At 61.4% G+C, this 21,017-nt stretch overlaps 2 protein-coding genes across 24 annotated transcripts in view; one reads left to right on the top strand and one right to left on the bottom strand.

Annotated features, from left to right (window-relative positions):
• Positions 1 to 454: 454 nt before the first annotated feature.
• On the top strand, positions 455 to 4,509 carry MSTO1 (misato mitochondrial distribution and morphology regulator 1). Of its 4 annotated transcripts, none has more exons than XM_032318732.1 (14): positions 455 to 590; positions 681 to 816; positions 1,199 to 1,268; positions 1,345 to 1,420; positions 1,684 to 1,702; positions 1,877 to 1,964; positions 2,126 to 2,243; positions 2,322 to 2,456; positions 2,562 to 2,714; positions 2,989 to 3,120; positions 3,192 to 3,376; positions 3,617 to 3,721; positions 3,798 to 3,910; positions 4,184 to 4,509. In XM_032318732.1, exons 1-14 carry the CDS (start codon positions 507 to 509, stop codon positions 4,396 to 4,398), a joined length of 1,629 nt encoding a protein of 542 aa, XP_032174623.1. In that variant the 5' UTR covers positions 455 to 506; the 3' UTR covers positions 4,399 to 4,509. The 4 variants fall into 4 exon arrangements, with proteins under 4 accessions (XP_032174623.1, XP_032174622.1, XP_032174621.1 ...); XM_032318731.1 differs by having other exon boundaries at positions 1,684 to 1,738; XM_032318730.1 differs by having other exon boundaries at positions 1,684 to 1,738; positions 1,826 to 1,964.
• Positions 4,510 to 4,628: 119 nt separating this feature from the next.
• The window catches only part of GON4L (gon-4 like), a 67,749-nt gene continuing 51,360 nt past the window's right edge, over positions 4,629 to 21,017 (bottom strand). For 10 of the 20 annotated variants that reach the window (XM_032318709.1, XM_032318710.1, XM_032318712.1 and 7 more), the window contains 14 exons: positions 19,918 to 20,068; positions 14,692 to 14,808; positions 12,648 to 14,324; positions 11,763 to 12,225; positions 11,236 to 11,420; positions 10,211 to 10,408; positions 9,027 to 9,170; positions 8,370 to 8,513; positions 8,163 to 8,282; positions 7,074 to 7,205; positions 6,449 to 6,626; positions 5,465 to 6,089; positions 5,276 to 5,378; positions 4,629 to 4,947 (listed from right to left, as the gene is read on the bottom strand). In XM_032318709.1, coding sequence (XP_032174600.1) covers positions 4,798 to 4,947; positions 5,276 to 5,378; positions 5,465 to 6,089; positions 6,449 to 6,626; positions 7,074 to 7,205; positions 8,163 to 8,282; positions 8,370 to 8,513; positions 9,027 to 9,170; positions 10,211 to 10,408; positions 11,236 to 11,420; positions 11,763 to 12,225; positions 12,648 to 14,324; positions 14,692 to 14,808; positions 19,918 to 20,068 — 4,387 coding nt within the window. In that variant the 3' untranslated portion in view covers positions 4,629 to 4,797. Of the gene's footprint in view, positions 4,948 to 5,275; positions 5,379 to 5,464; positions 6,090 to 6,448; positions 6,627 to 7,073; positions 7,206 to 8,162; positions 8,283 to 8,369; positions 8,514 to 9,026; positions 9,171 to 10,210; positions 10,409 to 11,235; positions 12,226 to 12,647; positions 14,345 to 14,691; positions 14,809 to 19,917; positions 20,069 to 21,017 lie in introns of those variants that run through there. The other 10 variants (XM_032318716.1, XM_032318717.1, XM_032318705.1 and 7 more) reach the window with 9 other exon arrangements.

Raw genomic sequence — 21,017 nt, 5'->3', positions numbered from 1 at the left:
AGCGAGCCCACGGAACGGGTCCCGCAAGCGCGCGCAGCGGCGGGGACGTTCCTCCGACAACGCGGAGCAAACACCGCCGTGAGGAGACGGGCGGCCGGGCGCGTCCGCACGGCCGTGACGGGCGCGGGAACCCTAGCCCCCGGGCCGGCGTTGTGTCTCCGGAGGCGCCGCGGCCGGCAGCAGCAGCCCTCACGGGAGACCGCGGCCGCGTCGGGGAACCGCCTCCCCACAGCCGCCCGCGGCACCCGCGTGCGCCAACACGCCCCGCCCCGCCCCGCTACTTCCGGCCCCTCGGAGCCCTCCCCTTAACGAGCCGTCCACGCAGGCCGCCCGGGGTACGGGCGGGGCCTCCGACGCCCGACCAATCGCTTCTCTGATGGGAAAGGAGATGCCGGTGCACCAATAGAGGGCGGGGGGCAAGGCCCCGCCCACGTGGCTACGAACCAATCGGCGGCGAGCGGCGAGTGGGCCGGCCGCGGCTGCGCGACCCGGCGGAGGCAGGCGGCATGGCGGGCGGGGCTCGGGAGGTGCTCACGCTGCAGCTGGGCCACTTCGCGGGGTTCGTGGGCGCGCACTGGTGGAACCAGCAGGTGAGGCCTCCGGGCGGCCGTCCCCGCGGGCCCGCGGCTGCCGGCCGACCCTGCCCCACGCTGAGGCCGGGCCTTCCTGTGCCCCCACAGGATGCTGCGCTGTGCGCCCCGAGCGAGGCCGCCGCGCCGCCGGCGGAGCTGTGTCCCGACGTCCTGTACCGGGCGGGCCGGACGCCGCACGGCCGGGAGACCTACACGCCGCGGCTCATCCTCATGGATCTGAAGGGTGAGGCGGAGGCCGCGGTCGGCCTGCGCCCGGGCGTGCGGGGCGTGCGGGGCTGCAGCAGCGAGGAGCCGGCGGGGCCGCCGCTGGCCTCGGTCCGCTCTTGTCCGCGGACCCGGCACAGCCTCATTCGGTTCAGGGACCGGCCGCTCCGGCCCGGGGACGGCGGGTGGTGGGTCGCGGCCCTCGGGGGGCCGCACGGGTGGAGCCCACAGCCTTCGAGACCAGGGTTTCCCCGAGGCCTGGGTGTTCGGGGCGGCTTGGAGGGCCGAGGGCTGGTGGAGGGCGCAGCGAGGTCGGCAGCAGGTGTCGGGAGCCCCCGGGAGGATGCGCCGAAGGCGGGGAGGGCGAGGCTTTCGCCTAACCTCGCCTGTCGTTCCCGCAGGTAGTCTGAGCTCCCTGAAGCAGGAAGGTGGCCTCTACGGGGACGCGCAGCTGGATGCGGCGATCGCCTGGTACCGTGGTCCTCAGGGCGGGAAGCCCGAGAACCAGGGAAGCCGCCCGCCCCAACCTGCCTCCGTTTTCTTCCAGGCAGGGAAAGCTCACCACACACAAGGAGGAGCTCTGTCCCAAGAACCCGTATCTCCAGGACCTCCGGAGTGCCGAGGTGAGGGCCTCTGCTCCAAGCGTTAGCCCAGCGCCAGAGCTTGATCCCCCCACTGGGGCACAGAGCAAAAGGAAAAGGATTTTGATCATCTTAAGTAGCTTCAAAAGGCATTTTAGGAAAAAGCACTTTTTCCCCTAAAGAAGTGTGACTACAGGGACAAAAGGAGGCTGTAGGGTGTAGCCAGCAAAATCAGGGAGAACAAATGAACTCTTTTGCCTCTGGACTGGCTGGAACTCAATACAGACGTTTCTCTTTTGTCCCAGGGAGTGCTGAGTAGTGACGGTATCTGGAGGGTCAAATCCATTCCCAATGGCAAAGGTGAGACTTCCACCAGGCAGCTCGGGATGGGGAACCCAGCAGAACCTGAACATGAAGAAATGTCCCTTTCCTTTGCTCTTCCTTCAGGCCCCCCGCCGCTCGCCACGGCTACAGCACCCAAACCACTTATCCCCACAGAGAGCAGCGTCCGAGTCTGGTCTGATTTCCTCCGCGTCCACCTCCACCCCCGGAGCATCTGTATGATTCACAAGTACAACCACGATGGGTACGGGGGCTGCAGAGGCTGTGCAGCAAGGAACTGGGTCCCCACCGATGTTAAATGAGGCTCTGGAGGCCATCTTCCCTGCCCTCCCTGAACACAGGCTCTTGGGGGATGGGGTGAAGGGCAGGGATCCCGCAAGTCAGGACTGTGTTCATGCACGGCAGGGAAGCAGGTCGCCTGGAGGCTTTTGGCCAAGGCGAGAGCATCCTGAAGGAGCCCAGGTACCTGGAGGAGCTGGAGGACAGGCTGCATTTCTATGTGGAGGAGTGTGACTTCCTGCAGGTAGCCGGGGGGCAGGGGTAGGGCGGCGGGGGCAGCAGCCTCTTCTCGTCCTGTCTGTCATCACTTGCCTCCTTCCAGGGTTTCCAGGTTCTGTGTGACCTGCACAATGGCTTCTCTGGGGTAGGCGCCAAGGCCACAGAGTTGCTACAGGACGAGTATTCAGGGCGGGGAATAATAACCTGGGGCCTGCTCCCCGGCCCCTACAGTCTCCGGGTGAGCAGAGCGTGGCGAAAAGGCAGTCCCAGGGGCTGAGAAGAAGAACGCGGGGGATGGCGGCCCAGGGAGAAAGCTGCTCAACACCAATCGCTTTTCCCCCAGGAGCCCCAGAAAAACGTCTTTCGTCTGTTGAACACAGCTTTCGGCCTGGTGCACATGTCCGCTCACAGCTCTCTGGTCTGCCCCTTGTCCTTGGGCAGGAGCCTGGGGCTGCGACCTGAGCCTCCGGTCACCTTCCCTCACCTACAGTATGACGTAAGGCTCGAGCTTGTGTTCAGACGGCAGGTAGAGACCGTGCCCCCCACCCCTCGACCTGCCATCGCACCTGTTACCAGCCCTCTTCTCGAAGCCTCGGCTTGAACTCAGCCACGATACAGCACACTGTCCTCTGCTAGTCCAGCCTTGGCCCAAGCTAAGCCCTGCTTTGTCCCAAAGCATCTGGACCTCTCTCGTAACTGGGACCCTTTCTCCTTCACACTCTGCTCTCCAGACCCGAAAGGCAAAATGCCCGTTGGTGTCCTCTTTACAGGCCACTCTGCCCTTCCACTGCGCAGCCGTGCTGGCTACAACCCTCGACACAGTCACTGTTCCTTACCGCCTGCGTTCCTCGCCAGTTTCCATGGCTCACCTGGCCGATCTGCTTAACTTCTCTGGGAAGAAGGTGCGGAGCTGTGTGAAGGGTCGGGTCAGCGCCGAGAAAAAGCGGTTACTTGAGCTCTCCCTTGCCTTTAGGTGGTGACGGCAGCAGCAACCATCCCCTTCCCCTTGGTCCCAGGCCAGTCCCTTCCTGATGCCCTGGTGCAGCTCGGAGGACCCACGGCGTGGACCCCACTCTCTGCATGCGGGGGTCCTTGTGGGACGCGCTGCTTTGCCCTGTCAGTGGTGCTGCGGGGTCTAGACGGAGCACGCCACACCAGGTGAGGGCCGGTGGTTCTTAGGAGCCCCGTCAGACTTCGGACCCCCATCCTTCTCTGCCTGAGAACCTCTGGACATCCTGGGAGCCTAGCCTTTTCCTCCCTGTGCCCCACGTAACAATAAAAAGAGAACGAGCCGCTCAGCCCCCTTCATCAGCTGACAGTCTGAGAACCTACGAATTCCCAGTCCGCTTCCACACTGCCACCGACTAAATAAAGGCGGTTCTGGCTCTGTTCTGGCAGCCGGCTCGCCCCGGGGACAGCTCTGCCTTCCCCGCTCCACGCGTGCACCACTGGGGAGGACGTCTTGGCCCAGTATTTGCAGCAGCAGGAGCCCAGAGTCAGGAGGTGAGTGGGAGGCTGGCTCCCCCACCCCCTCCCCAGACTCCGTCCACCTCTCCCTCAGCCGCTGCTCTCCCAACAGCTCTGCCCATCTGCTGCTGGCGCCCTGCAGCGTGGTCCCCCCGTACCCCCGCCTGTTCTCCCCAAGCCTCAGCCAACACGGGCTGGTTCTGGATGGCTCGCCGCCTGGGGCAGGTAGGTGGCTGGTGAAGGTTCAGGAGAGGTTTCCCCACATGCCTGCCCCAAGCAAGGCCCTGAAGTCCACAGGTCAACATCCTTTTATTCACTCAGTGGCTCCTGAGGCAAGTGGCCATCCTCTGGAGCACTGGTCTGCCACGGGGACAGCACACAGAAGTCACGGGGTTCACAGTCCTGCCAGGTCTGCTGCAGGCCCAGACGGCCCCGTCTGTGCAGCAGTGCCCAGGGCAGGAACACCACTGGCAGGCTCCCCTTCCTCTCCGTCCGCAGCCGTGGAGAGCATCCCAGTTCTCGGGGCCCTCTGCTCCTCTTCTACCCTGAGCCAGACCCTGGGAGACTTGGCTAGAGACCTCAGCACACTGGACGTGCGGCGCTGGGCCAGCTTCCTGGATGCCGGAGTGGAGCAGGCAGACGTGGAGGAGGCGCTGGAGGAGCTGGGCAGTCTGGCCCAGTGCTACCGGGGAGGGGACAGCCTCACGGACTAAGGTTCTCCCGGCACAGGAGGCTACTGGGTCACAATAAACACTGGGTGCACGGGCTCGGCCATGGCCTGGCCGCACTGGCAAGGGCGAGCGCTGCATTTAGAAACACAGCGATCAGGTCTCAACAGTATGTACGCGCCGTGGGGACGGGGGATGGGGGTGCTGAAAAGGAGCCAAGCCCCTGTTTCCCCAGGGCCAAGGCCCCGTAGCTTCCAAAGATCCTGAACAAGGCCTTCGTGGGCATAGCCGTCCAGCCCTGTCTGCCTCCATCCTTGTCCTCAGCCCCTGCTCCTCCAGCTCTGTATTCTGAGCTCAAGGGCGGTGGCCCGGCACAGTACAAGCGCCCCCCGCTTGGGGCACCGGCGCGGGTGGGGGGGATGCGACCCCCACGTGCGCCCACAGTCACCCGTCCAGCTCCTCCTCGGACAGAAGGTCCCCGCGGTCAGAGAGCTGGTCGGCGTTGCTCGTGCTGGTGGCATCGTCGTCCTCCTCGGAGCTGGCCTCACAGGCCGTGTGGAAGAGCTGCACGAGTTCCCGGAAGCGGTGGGACACCTAGGGCGAGACGGGGACGCTCCGCTTCGTGAACGGTCTCACGTGCCCCGCACGGGAACAGGGGGAGGGCTGCATTCTCACAGAGAGGCTCACGTCTGGCCCTAAACCCCAGCGCTCCGACAAACACCTGGAATGGAGTCTCTGGGTCGCTACCTCAGAGTCCGAAGCCCTCGCGCTCCTAGAACCGCGGCCCCGCGCCCACGTGAGTCCGGACCCTCGCGGGGCCCCCGGGGCCGGCCCCTCGGTTGGTCCCCCCGCGCTCTCCTTGCTCGGGCCCGTCCTCGCTCCCGCTGGGGCTCAAGTCTCCCGCCCGGCCGGAGCCGCCTACCTCGGTGGGGGTCTTGTTTCCCAGCCGCTGCGAGATGCCGCGGAACGTCTGCGGCTGCGCCCCTTGCTGCTGACACATGGTGAGGATCACGCGGTCGGCCTCCCTGGAAGCCACGTGCCGCGGTTAGTCCCGGGGGAGGCACGCGCATGTGCTCCATAGTCTGTGCGCGCGCCCTCCGCCGCCACCTACCTCGTCCACAGGACCACCTTCTCCCCGGTGGAGCTGACCTTGCTGTTATTGGCACACACCGTGGCTTCTGTGGCCTTCGGGTGCAGCTCCCCCACGGGACCCTTGCCCGGGGTTCCGCTGTCTTTAGCCAGAGCTCCCCGAGGGGCCGTGGATGAAGACTCTGAGGGGTCCGTTCCCAATGAAGAGTCGCACACGGGGGACGTCCTGTCTGCGATCCTCACCGCGGCTGTGTCCGCCAGCAGCCAGCTCTCTGGAGCGTCTGACCTCTCGGACATCTGTCTTCTCCCCATGTCTCTGGTCCTTGAGGAAACAGGACTCAGGAAGGAAGCAGGGGTCTCAACGGTTCCAGGCCATTTCTCCATTTCCGAAGCCGCCCAGGCTGGCACAGAAGCCTCTGGCTCACCCACTGCCTCCTGGTCCTCCCCCTCGGCTGGAAGCCTGGACGACGCCCGAGGGCAGGAGAGGACCTCGGGCGAGGCCTGGCTCCTCCCAGCGCACACGGCTCCGGTACTGGAGGAAAGCTGGGTCGTCTCCGGCGCATAGGGCCGGGGGCCCCCCAGGACGAGCCGATCCGTAAGACTCGCTTCCTGAGGGGACAGCGGAGTGCTCCCCACTGCCAGTCCTGCTAGGAGAGGAGCAGAGCTCTGAGGGGACGCACAGGGTCGACATGCACCTAAGACCCCAAGTTACCGCAGGGCCATGCAGGGGGGAGGGGGACCTGCTGAGACAGCCCTTGGGGGCACAGGTCGCGTCAGGAGGGCAGGGGAAGGGCATGCCCGTGACAGACAGCAGCACCCCCAATTCTGACAGAGGACAGGCCACAGCAAGTCAAGGCTGGACGGAATTGTATCACTTGTCAGTAAACAAAGGACAGTCCACCAGCCAAAGACTCATCTCTCTGGGCTCAAAGATGTTCTAGCGTGAGGCACGTTCCACTGAAGCGGACATGGGGACAGAGGCAGGGCCGGCGGGCAGAGCACTCACCGGGAACAGGTGCTCCTCCGCCTCCGGCACGCCCGCCGGGCTGGTCCTGGTTCGCCTCCGGGCCTTCGCACTCCTCGCGGGCCGTCGCCTCCTGCAGGTCTTTGCTGGCCTCCCGGTGGGGACTGCTTCCCGCCAACTCCTGGGGCTCCTTGCTCTTGTAGGACTTGCTGTCACAGACCTGCAGGAACAGCCTTCTTGGTCAAGGGTGCCCCCATGGCCTTCATCTGGGGCGGGCGGGGGGTGCTGACCACGGGAAGCCAGCCTGCCACGATCCTTGGCAGGTCAACCGACAATCTTAAATGTCTGCTCCTCCCACTCGAACCAAGCACTCTATCTTTGCTGCCAAGCAACCCAACCCTTTCGGGGTCTTTCATAAAAAAGAAAAGAAAAAATCTGAGAAATAGTTAAAATGGTTCATTTTGTTTCAATTTCAAAAAGCAAAATCCACTACACACTTGTAAATGGTTCTATGGGGTGCTCGCACGCTCGCCCCGTGTAACGGGGGCTGCAGAGAGCCTCCGGCAGTGAGGCCTCAGGGCCAGCCCCTCCCACCATGGCCCCCCCCCCCGCCCCCGCGCTCAGCTCCCCATCCCCCCGCCCCGCACACCAGGGAGGACCCGCTCACCGCTGCTGCCGCGCTCACCCTGCCGCCACAGTGGCCGCAGCTTCTCCTCTTGCTCTTCTTCAGCCTGGACTCGGGGCCTCCATCATGGCAGGAGCAGGCACAGTCCTTGGCAGTGTCCGGCCACTCAGCCTCCTAAAAGACACCGGGCTTGTTTGGCAGCCGGTTAGCGCAGGCAGAGTCCAGAGAGGACACGGCCACTGCAGCAAGGCTGCCCTGACCAGCACCCTCTCTCCTTCACGGCACAGCAGCTCTTCCCGTGGCCTGGGGACACTCAGCCACGGCCCTCACCATCACAGAGGACTGACCTAGCCCAGCTGCCCAGATGATTTGATGGTATTTTGAAGTCCGACAACCCTGGGATGACCAACCACCTTGACTCCTGCGTCCCCGTGCCTGGGGTTCTGCCCCCTCCACCAGCCCCCTCGGGGCCACTCTCTGTTCAGGGACCCCAGACGCTGATACTGTCATGACCCCCACGGACGACGAAGAGGCGGACCCAAGCATTCACTAAGTCGCCGAAGGTTATCGAGCTGCTGAGAAGCAGTTTTGCCCAACGAAGAGGAAAGGCGCGGAGACGGTCCCGCCAGGTGAGCAGCAGAGGGTGGTGAGGCCAGCAGACCCCGGGTCGCCTGGGCCTGCACCCCAGCCCAGCCACCGAAGAGACACGAGGGCCCAGCGCCAGCCTCCCGCTGCACGGCGCCCCCACCCCGGGCAAATGCAAACGAGAGCCATCTGCTCATGGCCCTGCCGTGGCACGTCCCCGGTGCCAGAACACGACCTCCGAGAGGTACACGCACGCGTCCCACAGCTGAGTGTTCACAGCTACCAAACTGCTTGAGCGGGGACACCTGCTTCTCTCTCCGCACACAGGAAAGAAGCAGTCACGACCCAAGGGCAGAGGCGCGGCACCGAGCTAGGGAGCTGCGGGGGGGCTGCCGTGCGGGGCTCTCCCGCGAATGCAACCCGCCCACTCCACCGCCCCGTATGGCCTCGGGCCCAGAGGCCGTGCGCCACGGCCGCCCCAGAAACGCTCCAGAAACTCAAGGCCTGGCTCGAGACAAGCAGGTGACGCCCAACAACCTGGGGTACCTTGTCATGACTCTGGACCCCAGTCTCCTTTCTCCTTTTGCTCTTGGAGGCTGCGGGCGTCTTGGGGGGCTCCTCCTCATCCTCCACGTCAGGCAGCGCCACTTCTTCGAAGCCATCGAACTGCGGGGAGCAGGGGCCCCTCAGCGCAGACCTGGGCAGGCGCCCCCGGTGCGTGCCCCCACCGCCGCTGCAGCCTCGGGGCCGTACCTCGTACTCCTTCTCCTCTGTCCAGCTGATCTCCTCGAAGTCCCCCATGCGGCTGGCCGCTGGGCGCAGGTGATCAAAGAAGACGGAGAACTCCTCCTGCAGGTGGTCGTGGCCCTTGAGAAGCTGCCACATCTGTGTCTTGAGCTGCGGGGAGCGGGCAGGGGAAGATGACGCGTCCGGAGCCTCACCAGCTCCGTCCCAAACCGAACCCACTCGCTCCCAACTACACTCCCAGTCCACGGGGGGCACGAAGCCTCTCTCGGAGCACGAAGACGTCTCCAGCGTCCTGTCCCTGCTCCTGTGTCCACACTGGAGGGGGATTAGGAACACGTTTCATTCCTGATGGCCACACTCCGCACCTCACCCTCCTGACCTCCAGCTCTGGCGGCAACCCGAGCAGAGCGGGCAGGCAAGTCCCCCCCAGGCCCCACCACCTCCTTCCCTGAACTTCCCTTCCAGGCACTAATGGCATCCCTGAGCCCGAGAGATTGGTCAGGCTCCGGTTTCAGGAGACAAGCGCCCCTGCTCCAGGGGTTCGTGCTTCAGGAAAGCCGGGAAAGTCCTCGCCGCCTTCCTCCCCTCCGGAACTCCAAGGTCCCCCGGAAGCAAGAGGCTAGGCACGGGGCAGCAGAAAGGCAGCGGGACAGGAAAGAGCACCTCCGTGATCTCCTGGGGCAGGCAGTCCGCACAGCTCTGGAGGACCTTGATGATCTTCTGGTGGTGCGAGGGGTTCTCTGCAAAGCAAATCTCCAGCTGCCGGAGAAACTTGCGACTCTTCTCAAACGCCTGCTGCTCCTCAAACTACCACAGTGGAGAGAAGGCAAGAGCGTCACGTGCGCCGCGAGGGCCGACGGGGTGCCCCACGCCCACGCACTGAGAGCGTGTGGCTGGGGCAGGGCCCTCTGTGAGAGCCGTGGGGCTGGCCCCGAGACCTGGTGTCGCGCACCTTGGGCTGCAAGGGCGACCAACCCGAAACACCTATGACGCAAAGGACAGATTCCAGACGCGAGACTACTTCAAGGGTGGTGACGTCAGATGCTCCAGCTTGACACGGTCTAGACAGTGTCCACGACTGACCCTGACTCCCCCCCGGGGAGAGAGCCCCGGCAGGCACGTGTCACCCCTGGGACCATGGGACTACCTCCAGCCGGCCAGAGCTCACTCGGCCCTCCATTCCCGTGTCTCTCAACCCTGAACTGGGGCGTCCCTCGCGCGGGGACACGTACTCACCAACATCTCGAATATCACCTTACACAGCGGCCCCTCCAGACCACCATGTACAAGAGGAAATTGCGAGGCCCCACCTGGAGCCACGCCCCCGGTCCCCCTTCCTGACGGATTCGCTATGAGGCGTTGGCACTAGGAAGCATCATATACATTTTTCCATTCGCAAATACTCTCTAACCCTCATGCATATCACCGTATGTATCTTACTGTTTATCACCCAACTTTCCCCCAAAGAATGGAAGCTGCATGAGAACAAGGACATCACTCTTTTCTACCTACGACATTCCTAGGACTGAGAACTGCCTGCTACGCCCTGGGCACATCGCAGGCATCTGCCGGAAGGACCGCCTGTCTTACAAGGGGCAGGATGTACCTGAAGCTCTCATGGCAACCACGGGCACAGCCTCCCACTGCACTATAAGAACCGCAGAGACCGGGGAAGATCACCCCGGTGAAAACAAAGGGGCACTGACCACCCTAGACACCAGGGCCATCTGACCGGGATGTGCCAAGAGACGAGGCTGCTGTCGGCCCATTCTCCTTGGGGGCACCGCCCCCAACCCCGGCCCCGGCCCCAGCAGCCCCCCTGCCCCGGAGTTCATGCACCCACTCACTAATCCGCAGGCCAGAGCCTGCTCAGGCAGCAAGAAAGCCGCAAAATCCCTCAGCAGCTGAGGCCAGTCCTGGAGCAGAGCCTGCAGGCTTCTGTAGAGGCCCACCGCTGTCTGCCTCTGGGTGCCGGACTCGAACTCGTGGATGACCTGCAGGAAGTCCTCGTACTTGCCGGGGATGTGCTGCAGCGCTTCTCGGACCTACGCAGGAAGACATTCCGCCATCAGGATGAGCGAGCCGTGCAGACCGGGAGGAGGAGGTCCCGAACAGAGCTCCAGAACCCCCTGCAGAAGCCCACTGCGGAGGCGGCTCCTCCCCTCAGATCTGCTCATGGAAGACACGGAGCAGGAGTCCCGCGCAGGCCTTCACTGCCAGCAGGCCCTGAAACGCCTTCATTCCCCAGGGACTGCGGCCCTCCCCACAAAACCCAGCAAGCTTTTCCCTTGCCCACAGCCCCAGCCTCTCTCTCCTGCTCTCCACTCGGCACTGAAATGCGGCCGGTACACGCGTTTCCCCACAGCACCACGGAGGGGCAAGGACGCGTTCGTTACGGGTGTCAGTGACGTATCAGCAGACAAGAAAGCATGACCATCACTGCCAGCAAGCCAGCTGCCCAGGGGGATAAAGCAACCAGACGGTCACACTGCAGGGATGAGTGCCGGGCACATGCGCTCAGCTCTCTCAAGACCGGACGCTTCGCAGAGGCCTGCTCTCTGGCCAGGCACCACCAGTCTGGCTTCTCAGCCGACCCCGCAGTCAGCCCTCTCGCTGATGATGGTGGCATCACCTTTCCCCGCTTTCTGAACTGAGGGGTGACGCAAAAGGAGTCACAACAAGCCGCGGCTGACGGAAGCCGGGGTCCTATCTCCCTCATGCAGCTCTGGGGGCAACTCCAGGAGAGAGCAAAGGCGGGGCATGCAGGGCGGCTGTGCAGCCTAAAAACCAGACTCTTCTCGACACCGGTCCCGGCAGAGAAGCAGCTGCATTTGAGGGGGACATGCCCTGGTGGGAAGCTGCCCCCGCCTACCCTGGTCAAGTAAGCCTGAGCAAAGGCCAGATCCTTCTGCTCCCTAAGGGGGTCCCGCTCGAGAATGTCCTCGTCATATAGCAGCAGCAGCTTGGATGTGTCCTTGCTGGCCCGGGCTCGGCTTCCCCGCTTGCTTCGAACTCGCTGACTGCCCCGGCCCTTCCCAGCAGCTCGGCCGCGCTCTCCTGAGAATATAGGCGATCAAACAGTTGCTCTGAACCCACAGCCCCGTTCCTCCCACCGGCCACCTGCACGCAGGCCACCCAAATCCCGCTGGCTGTCCGGGGTGGCCTGAGGACAAACCAGCAGGAACGCGGTGGGAAGGCACAAGCGTGGTTCAGGCCAGCCCCGTGCGGGCACAGCCGCACTCCCCGCGGTGAGACGCGGATCTCGGCTACTGCACGCTGACGCCAAGGGGCCTGAGCAGGAGAGCGGGCTCACGCCAGGCTCTCACGGACTAGGTCTCGGGGAGGAACCGCAGACAGATGGAGAACCAGCACACAGGCTCGCGTGAACCTAACACAAACCTAGCGGCTGGGAAGAGTCACACCCGGACGGTCTGAGCGCGCTTCTCTGCGAAGGGTGTAGGCAAACCTGTATGGGGGAGGGGAGCATGCAGGGGCCCCAGAGGACTGCCTCTAAAGTCTCACACTGGCTTTCAGACCAGCCACCCGGCACGGCACTGACAAAGGAGGCCCGCTGAGAGCCACCCCGCACACCAGGCTCCCCCTCACCTGCCGGGGCGCTGCTGGCCTCCGCTTCCGGGGCGGTCCCAGGCGAGGCGAAGGTGGCCGGCAGCTTCTCAGCAGGGTCTCCCACGGCTTCGTCTGTCATTTCGTCCTCCTTCTGCAGACTTTCCATCCCTTCTGCCTCCTCTTCCTCCTCTTCTTCCGGCTCAGAGTTCTCTTCCTGTGAGTTGTCCTCCTCAGACTCGCCCTCCTGGCCCGCACGCCTCTCAGAGGCCAGCCAGGTCAGTTTCTCCATGGTCTCCTGCAAAGCCCCCGAGAACGTCGCCAAGGCTGGCACCGACTCGCCCCAGGCCACCAGCAAGGCCACCAGGGCCCTGCGCGGAGTCGGACGCAAGCCCCACCGCAAGTGGGGGAGGATGTGTTTTGAAAGGCCGCCTTCTACCCCAACGAGTTTTCCCTTGCTGAGATCCACACTCATGATCTACGTGTTTTGCCGTTTAAGTTGTGCGCAGGTGAGTCGATCTAACGTTCCAGTGACTGAGTCACACAGAACACCCCGGGGAAGTTCACGCTTTTCCTCCCCTCTCGCCTCAACCCCCGCCCCCGGCAAAACTGTGCCCCACGCTGCATTCAAAGTCCGACAAAAATGGCAGGAAGACACCGAAGTGCAACAAGCAAGCAGCGGCCTGTCCACGAACACCTGAGAACGCGCCCAGCTCTCACCTGGAGCTCCGGGACCGACAGCACAGACTCCTCAGAGGCTGAGGACATCTCGTCCTCCTCGTCCTGGGTCAGGTCGTCGAAGTCCTCTTCCTCCTCGTCCTCCGGCCCGTCCTTCTCTCCACCAGCTTCTGGCCCAGCCGGGGTCGCCCGCGTCTGGCCACTGGCACTAGCGAGGTCCTCAGACTTGCCTGGGGGGCTCCCTCGCACCCCTTCAGGGTCGGCGCAGGAAGAAGCCGTCTTGGGAGAGCCTCTGCTCCCATCTCCGGAGTCTCCCTGATCCCGAGGTTCCCGAGAAGCTGCCGCGGCTCTAGCCGGCTCCCTTCTCTCCTCCTCCTGCTGCAAGGCTGGCTGTCTCAGCTCGCTAGGACCGCTCGGCTCCTCCCCGGGGAAGCCAGCGTCCAATGTCACAGAATGTTCTTCTCTGATGTCCTCACAGGTGTCCTGCCCTGCGGACCCACTAGAGTCACCCTCCCCAGGGTCTTGAGGTTCTATCTTGACCATTTCCTGCAAGTCCCCCGGGGGCAGCGGCTCCAGAGCCCGCCTCCCGCCCTCGCCCTCGGCCTTCCCCAGAGCCCAGCCACAGGCACGGTTCTCTGGCCGCTCTTCCTGGCTCACGCGATCTGCTGCTGGGGGCCCTGGGCTGTGCTCCTCCTTGGGGAAGACAGGAGCACAGAGAGGAGAGGGTTCCTGGGGTTCTAGTTTGGGTTCTAGGCCTTGAAAGGCATTTTTCCCTTCAGCCACGGGACACCCAATGTCCACATTCACCGGGGCCTGATCTTCAGGGGTGGACGGGACAGGCAGACTCACAGAGCTGCGGGAAACAATTAGCGGGGGGAGAGAGGAGGCCACAAGCGGCTGGCTCAGGGGGCAGGGGAAGGAGGTGGGGTTGACAAGGAGGGTGGTGATGGGAATGGTCTGAGGAGTCTGGGCCACGGCCGCATTGACGGGCTGGATCACGTTGCAGCCACTGCCAAGGCTGACGACCTTCACCGTGGTGGCGGGCACCGTGAAGATAACGGGGACCGGGTGGAGGAGGGACGCTGGTTCCAGACACAGAGAGGCCTTGGCCCCCTTTCTCTTGGAGGCTCTCGGCTTTGCACACGGCTTTCGAAACTTAGAAGAGGCAAGTGAGGGCAGCATGAGCTTGGGCACAGGGGCAGAGGAGAGCAGGGTCTGAGGCTCAGACAGAGGGAAGCTGGTCCCGGCCTCAGGGGCCGTGGGAGGCAGTGCTGCCGGAGACTCGAAAGCCTCGCCGGCCCTGACCCCCAGTGGAGGGACACCCGGCACCGTCTGTACGACGGTGGCCGGCTGGAGCACATGAGGAATCCGGACCACCATTTTGCTCGGAGGGGCTTCGGACGGAGCTGACCTCGCTGGTGTTTTCCCAGCCGTGGAGCTGGGCTGGAGGGAGGGGCTGGGTCTGATCAGCAGCGGCTTCAGGACTGATGGCCGCTTCTGTCTCCAGGCCCTCCTGGAGAAACAGTTGGCCACGGGCTTCAGTTTCAGGACTACACCCTTGGGCAACAGCAGTGGGTACGGACTCTCACTCCCCGGTTCCGAGCTGCCTTTCCCCAGGTCTGGCTCTGAGCTGCCCTCGGCGGTTCCAGTCCCATTTCCTGCCCCTCTGGCCCCGTCAGCTCTGCGCCACAGCTCCTCCTGGATGGACGGCAGACTGGCCTATTGAGAACAAGAACACACTGACCCAGGATTGGGACGAAACCACCGGGCTTCCAGGACTTTCGGGACCTTTCCATAACAGCTCAAAAAATCTTTGCAAGAAAGAGTTTTCTTGTAGTTTTCCAATTCTACAAACACTACATCCTAACTACACACTCTAGAAATGCTGTACCGTTTCACCCACCACTTTACAAAGGAAAGAGAGTCAGGTAAGGGGCAGGGGAAGCAGCAGGAGAGGAAACGGGAAAGAGGATGGTCTGCTGGGCCCATCCTACAGCTACGGCAGGGGGCGCAGGGCAGCCCCCAACGCCTCTGGCAGGGGTCAGTGTCGTTCTGCCGCCTACACACTCTGAGGAGGAAGCTGTACCTTTAACCAGAACGGAAGCCGGTGCTCTTCCCTCTCGACCGGCGGCTTCCACTGGTGGGGCTGGATCTCCTCACAGCATTTCAGCAGCACGGGCAGCTGTCTGGTCTTCTTGTAAAACTGAGGGCGAAGAAATGACGCACGAGTCACATTCCCTCCAGAAACGGGGGCCTCTGCTGGGCTGGGGAGCGAAGCGTGGGGGGTTTGATCCCCCCACCCCGCCACGACCTTAACCAGCACCGGCAACACGCCGTGCGTGTCCAATTCCACTAAGCCCTTGATCCTGATGACACTTCTGCAACACTCGCCACCAGCAGGCAGGGAGAAGCTTCGGGCACAGAGAATAGGGAGCAGGTCGGAGCGCTTCCTTCAGATCTGCTCCTACACAACAGCGCCTGAACCCTTGTCTGCGACCCACGGAAGCTTCCAACTGAGGAAGTAAGTCCGAAGGACGTCAGAGCGGGAGGGAAGCGGCCGGTGACAGCACGCATCCCCGCATCCACACCTGCCGCGTGGCCGGAGGCCGTCTGCAGAGTGAGCCCACGGGACTCCCGAAGGTGACAGCACGCATCCCCGAATCCACACCTGCCGCGCGGCCGCCGGAGCCGCCGGAGGCGGAGCAGACGAGCCGGAGAAGCGGTCGGGCTCCCAGGGAGCGCAGGCTGGCGGAGAGCAAGCCAGACATGAAATTCTCTGGGAAGAAGCGCACACAGACGCACACAGACGTGGCGCACCAGTCACTCCCGAACCACACAGACGTTTCTGGCGCAGCTGCGACTACAGAGGACTCCCGGTGGCACAGAGCGGGCCGGTGCCGGCGGGGGGGGCTGCCAACACCCTTCTCCTTCCAAATCACGACCGGGTTTAAGGAACCACAGAAAGACTGGTCTGGCTACAAGGGAATGTGAGCAGACATCCCGAGACAAGTTGGAGGAAAGGCGGGGGCCTCTGTGCCGCGCCGTGCAGCATGGGCTCTGCCCGCGAGCCATCTAGAGGCGGCCACGGCAGCAGTGGAAGGAGCCAGAAGCAGAAACACCAGTTAGAAAACCATGGCATGGGGTGCCTGGGTGGCTCAGTGGGTTAAAGCCTCTGTCTTTAGCTCGGGTCATGATCTCAGGATCCTGGGATTGAGCCCCACATCGGGCTCTCTGCTCGGCAGGGAGCCTGCTTCCCCCCTCTCTGCCTGCCTCTCTGCCTGCTTGTGATCTCTGTCTGTCAAATAAAAAAATAAAATTTAAAAAGAAAAGAAAGAAAAAGAAAACCATGGCATTTGTCTGGGCATGGGGCATCAGGGCCAGACTCCCCAGCCGGAAGCGCGAGCCAGGGGGTCCCGGGGCGACTGCATGTGGCCACCCCGTGCGTTGGAGCCACGGCCGGTGCAAGCAGCAGGACCGGACAGGCCCGGTCGGCGCGGAGGCCTGGAGGTCCCGCGAAGACGGGAAGCAGCGGCCGCTCGTCAGAGCTCCAGCAGCTGTCCTCGAGGGGTCCATGGAGCTGAAAGTCCCTGAATGCTGGACACCTTCAAGCCCGCTCGCTACAAGAACTGGTCTCACACACGAGCGGCTTCACGGCACCTGCAGCTCCGGGCCACGTCAGAGAAACAAGCTCACGCCCAGCCGCTGCAGTGGAGGCTCTACGAGCACGACCTGCAGCATCCTGCCAGCCCTGGAGGGGCTGAAAATGGTGGCAAGGGACCAAAATGGGGCCACAAACTGATACCTCAGGGGCAGAGGTCTGGACAGAATCGCTGGACAGGCAGCAACTGCCAACAAGAATCATTAGAACAAATGCTGGGTAATTAAAGCACCTCATTCATTTACGAAAAAAAAAGGAAGAAGAAAGGAAAAAACCACAGCACTAATGCAGGCACCATAACGGCCGCGGGCATCAGGGCAGGAGGCAGGGAAAGAACACAGGGGGCTTGGGGACAGCCCGGGTTATGGCAGGGATCAAGGACAATGGGCAACTTTAGGCACTGAGACAACAGCCAGACTGCAAGGTCGCACAGGGACCCAGACCACAGCAAGGGGCGCTGGGGGAGGGGAGGGGGCTGGCGGTGACAACGAGAAGGTGCAGAGGGACACGGCTCAGACTGAGCAGTGAACGACGCAGCCGGGAAAGGATTCCTGGCAACAGCTGGCTATGTGGAGCTGGCGCTTGGGACAAGAATCTGGACCAAGGCCACAGACTTGAGGAGCAAGAGGGGACAGGCGTCCCGACACACCACAAGTTTCCTGCAGAGCTCAGACGCGTGGGCAGAGCAGGGCAAGAGGGGCTCGTGAAGCAGCAGCTGCACCGAGAGCAGGAGAGAAGCAGCAGCAGCCCCAGCCGGACGGCCACACGGGAGGAAGCCATGGGGGCGGCCGCTGCCCCGCCAACAGGGAGTAACCGGGATCCTTAGAGGGACACGATCCATACTCCAGGGGTGTAAAAGCGAAGACGACGTTTATTGTTCAAAACAGATTAAACACATACATTTGGCCTTGTTCCCTCTTAAAACCCCATGAAAACAAGGGAAGTGCTGGAAGGTCAAAGCCTGTAAGAGAGAAAATGACAGAAAAGCTGAAAGCACCAAAGTTTCCAAAACTAAAAAGCAGATGGAGGCGCGGAGACGCAGAATGAAGCAGCCGCGTGCTGCGTGAAGTTACGGGCCAACAAGACGGAGGCTGGAGGCTGGCCACAGAGTGAGCCCGCAGAAACCTCTACAAGTGGGGGCAGAGAGAGAAAAGGGACAGGTAGAGATGAGGAGGGCGGGCAGAAGCTGCAGAAGTCCCGCCCCCCGGCTGTAGCCTAGCTGCAGCGGGACGGAGGCTGTCAGGCACCGCGGCCGGCGGGTGCCCGGTGCGACGGGACTTGGGGACAAGCCCGGCTTTCCTCCTCTCCCGCTTCCTGCACCCCCTCTGCTGTTCACCATTAGAGAATATTCAATGAACATAAAGAAGCTTCAGAAATGAAAGAGAACAACCTGGGGCGCCTGGGTGGCTCAGTGGGTTAAGCCTCTGCCTTCGGCTCAGGTCATGATCTCAGGGTCCTGGGATCGAGCCCCGCATCGGCCTCTCTGCTCCGCAGGGAGCCTGCTTCCTCCTCTCTCTCTGTCTGCCTACTTGTGACCTCTCTCTCTCTCTGTCAAGTAAATAAATAAATAAAATCTTTTAAAAAAAAAAAAAAGAAAGAAAGAAAGAAAAAGAACAACCAGAGAAACAGAGCTAACTCAGCAGAAAGGTCAGAAGAAAAAGCCAAAGTAACACCCCAGAAAGTACAACAAAAGATCCAAATGTTGAGGAAAGAGAAGACCAGTGGGAGGACTGGGGGAACCACCCAGGGGAGAGCCCGTGGGGACTGGGTCCCAGTCACTGGAAAATTAATCTCACTGGACCCAAACTGAAGCATCCACAGCACCAGAAAATCCCAAAACACTGGAGAAAAGGAAAAGCCCTATATGCTCCCGGGGCAGGGAGTACTGGGGGGTGGCGGGGCAGGGGAAGGTCACACAGGTTCAAGGCATCAAATCACTAGCAACAAGAAAACGGAGCAAGGACCTTAAAACTTTCTAATAAAAATGATTTCTACCCTCGTTCTAGACCCAATGAAAGTAGGGAGCAGAAAAGGGATATACTTTTAAAGTTTTTGAAAACTTTTCATTTTAAATAATTAAATTCATTAGAAATACCAAAAATAAGACAGAAAGGTCTTACGTAGCTTTCCCCCAGTTAACGGTAAGACCTTGTGTCCCATGGTGACAGTGGTCACACCCACAAACTGGGACGCTGCCTCCGGGCCTGTCCACACAGCGTGAACACTGGGCCCACAGGCAATTTAAATCTACACACCTGTCTCTCCAGCACTCTTGCCCAGAATGCCATGAGGATGTGCTCCAGTAAAAGAAGGAAGGAGAAAAGCTAGAAAGACGGGGGTTCGGGGACCAGGAGCACACACGGGAGAGAAGCAAAACGAAGCCCTGATGACGGGGGAGAGAAATCCCAAGAAGCCGTCGGTGCAGCGAGCCGAGACAGCAACGCGTTTAGAGGGAACGGGCCAGTGGAGCCGGCCAGAATGACATCGTCTGAACAGTGACCGGAGACTCCCAGCACAGCAGCCAACTCCAGCGTCCAACAGCAAGTACACAGCTCCCGAGACCGGCCCCCACCCGCTCCCCCCGCACAACTACCACCTCCACAGAAACACGGCGGCAGCGAAGCAGTCACGCCGCACCACACAGCTCGGCTGGTAGCAAACACGTATCACGCCTCTACTGTAAGCCTGAATCCCATCTCTAGTGGGAAAACCGGGGGCAGAGGACGCCCGTGATGACAGCAGGGCTGTGGCGGCGGGAGGCCCGAGCCTTTGTCGTCTGTGTCGTGCTTTAATAAATAAGGCTTCAATCCAAAGCACTGAGTGGCGGCAACGACAGGCACATCCGGATGCAGACGCGGACACACCACCCCTCCAAACCTCAGCACGGAACAGGCAGAAAAACATTCTTCGTAATAAGCCTCAGAACTACGGACTCTTTCTTTAAAGATTTTCTTTATTCATTTGATGGGGGTAGGCAGACTGAGCACACACGAGCAGGGGCAGAGGGAGCGGGAGAAGCAGGTGCCCTGCTGAGCAGGGAGCCTGACATGGGACTCGATCACAGGCAGATGCTTAACGACTGAGCCCCCAGGCGCCTCCATTTGACTCTTCAAATCACTTAAACGATTTACCTTCCATGTAGTATACACTTTTAACCTTGACAGACACACCTACATAGGAAACGTGAGGAGGAGGACATGGCAGAGTGGTGTCTCCCGAAGCTAGTGGGAAAAAGACGGGAGAGGCTGGAGGTAAACATGAAGTCGAGAAGTATTTTAAACGTTGGAATAATTCTGGAGAACCTGGGCGGCTCAGTGGTCAAGCATCGGCCTTCAGCTCAGGTCAACATCCTGGGGTCCTGGGATCGATTCCCAAGTCAGGCCCCTGCCCAGCAGGGAGCCTGCTTCCCCCGCTCCCTGCCACGCGGCCCTCACCCCACCACGCCGCCCATGCTCGCTCCCAATCTCTCTCTATCTCAAAAAAAAAAAAAGGTTGGAAGAATTTCATTTTTTAGGAGAAATTCCTGTAACAGGAAAAAGATGAGACTCCAGAGGAGAACAAGTCAGTGTCCCTGGAAAGGCCAGAGGGGGAGCGACGCAGCTCCGGCGGCAGGAGCCAGGGCCCTCGGAGTGGGGGTCGGCGGGAAGCACGCACCTTGATGATGTTGTCGGGGGCCCGGTTCATGTTCAGGTTCTTGATCCTGACTGTCAGCTGGTGGGCGGTCTTACAGGTGAGGAGGTACTTGCTGATCAGCAGCTTAGGAAACTTGGTTCCTTCAAAGTGCTTCAGCCCTAGAGCCAACAAACTGAGAAAGGACCCATGGCCTCAGACTCGCCGCCTTCTGTTCTGCGGAACGTGCTCTCCCCGGAGCAGCCCGCAGCGTCCGCCCCAGTGCTTGCACGCCTCCTTCTTGTGCAGGCCAGTGGCTCCCGACAGAGATCTGAGGCGGCTACCGACAGCCAGGAGCTCCCGCTCAGGTGGGAAGAGGGCAAACAGGCAGAGACGACTAAACAATCCCCGATCGTGACGTGCTTCACACCAGTCGTACCGAAGAAATTCAAAGGGAGGAGGATGGGGCTAACAGAACAAATGTGAAGGGAATACTGGGCGCGGTGTGAGACGTAATAAACCGGGACCAAGACCGTGTCCCAACCTAACCTGGCCACCGCGGTTCGCAGACGGCACTGGCCGGTATGCACCAGGAGCCCGAACATGTTCCTGACCTTTACCAAATAACCCCACGCTTGAGAATGTACCCAAAGGGTTAAACTCCAAAGACTGCTTCTCCGTCTCCCACTCCCCTGCTTGTGTTCCCTCTCTCGCTGCGCCTCTCTCTGCCAAATAAATAATTATCTTTAAGAAAAAAAAAAAGCTCAATGCACAAAGATCCCTGCTGGAGCCACATGGGGGACGGCAGGGCCAGAGAAGAGAGAAAACCAACACGGCAGATAAAAGGGCCGTCCCAGGGCTGTGCAGGACCGCTTGAGAAGACAACACACAGAAACTACAAGAAGGACGGCGCTCCAGCCCAGAGCACTGAAAAACAATTTCAAGGTGTTAACTCAAAAAAAGCAAAACAAAATTATACTTAAATTGCCAAAAATTGTATGAAAAATCATTGGGGGTGCGCGGCTGGCTCAGTCGGTAGAACATGACTCTCAGTCTGGGGTTGTGACTCCAAGCCCCATGCTGGCTGCAGCGCTTACTTTAAGAAAAAAAAAGAAAGAAAGAAAAGAAAATCACTTCCATGGGGT

Source organism: Mustela erminea, chromosome 17 (assembly GCF_009829155.1).
Source record: "Mustela erminea isolate mMusErm1 chromosome 17, mMusErm1.Pri, whole genome shotgun sequence".
NCBI classification, from domain to species: Eukaryota; Metazoa; Chordata; class Mammalia; order Carnivora; family Mustelidae; genus Mustela; species Mustela erminea.
Note: the sequence above shows the minus strand (reverse complement) of the source record. Positions and strands in the feature narration are given on the sequence as shown.

Coding starts and splice junctions, on each gene's coding strand:
- MSTO1 (XM_032318730.1), top strand. CDS start 507: ATGGCGGGCGGGGCTCGGGAGGTGCTCACGCTGCAGCTGGGCCACTTC. Junction 1,739..1,825: donor ATCCATTCCCAATGGCAAAG/GTGAGACTTCCA, acceptor CTCTTCCTTCAG/GCCCCCCGCCGCTCGCCACG. Junction 3,377..3,616: donor GACGGAGCACGCCACACCAG/GTGAGGGCCGGT, acceptor CTGTTCTGGCAG/CCGGCTCGCCCCGGGGACAG.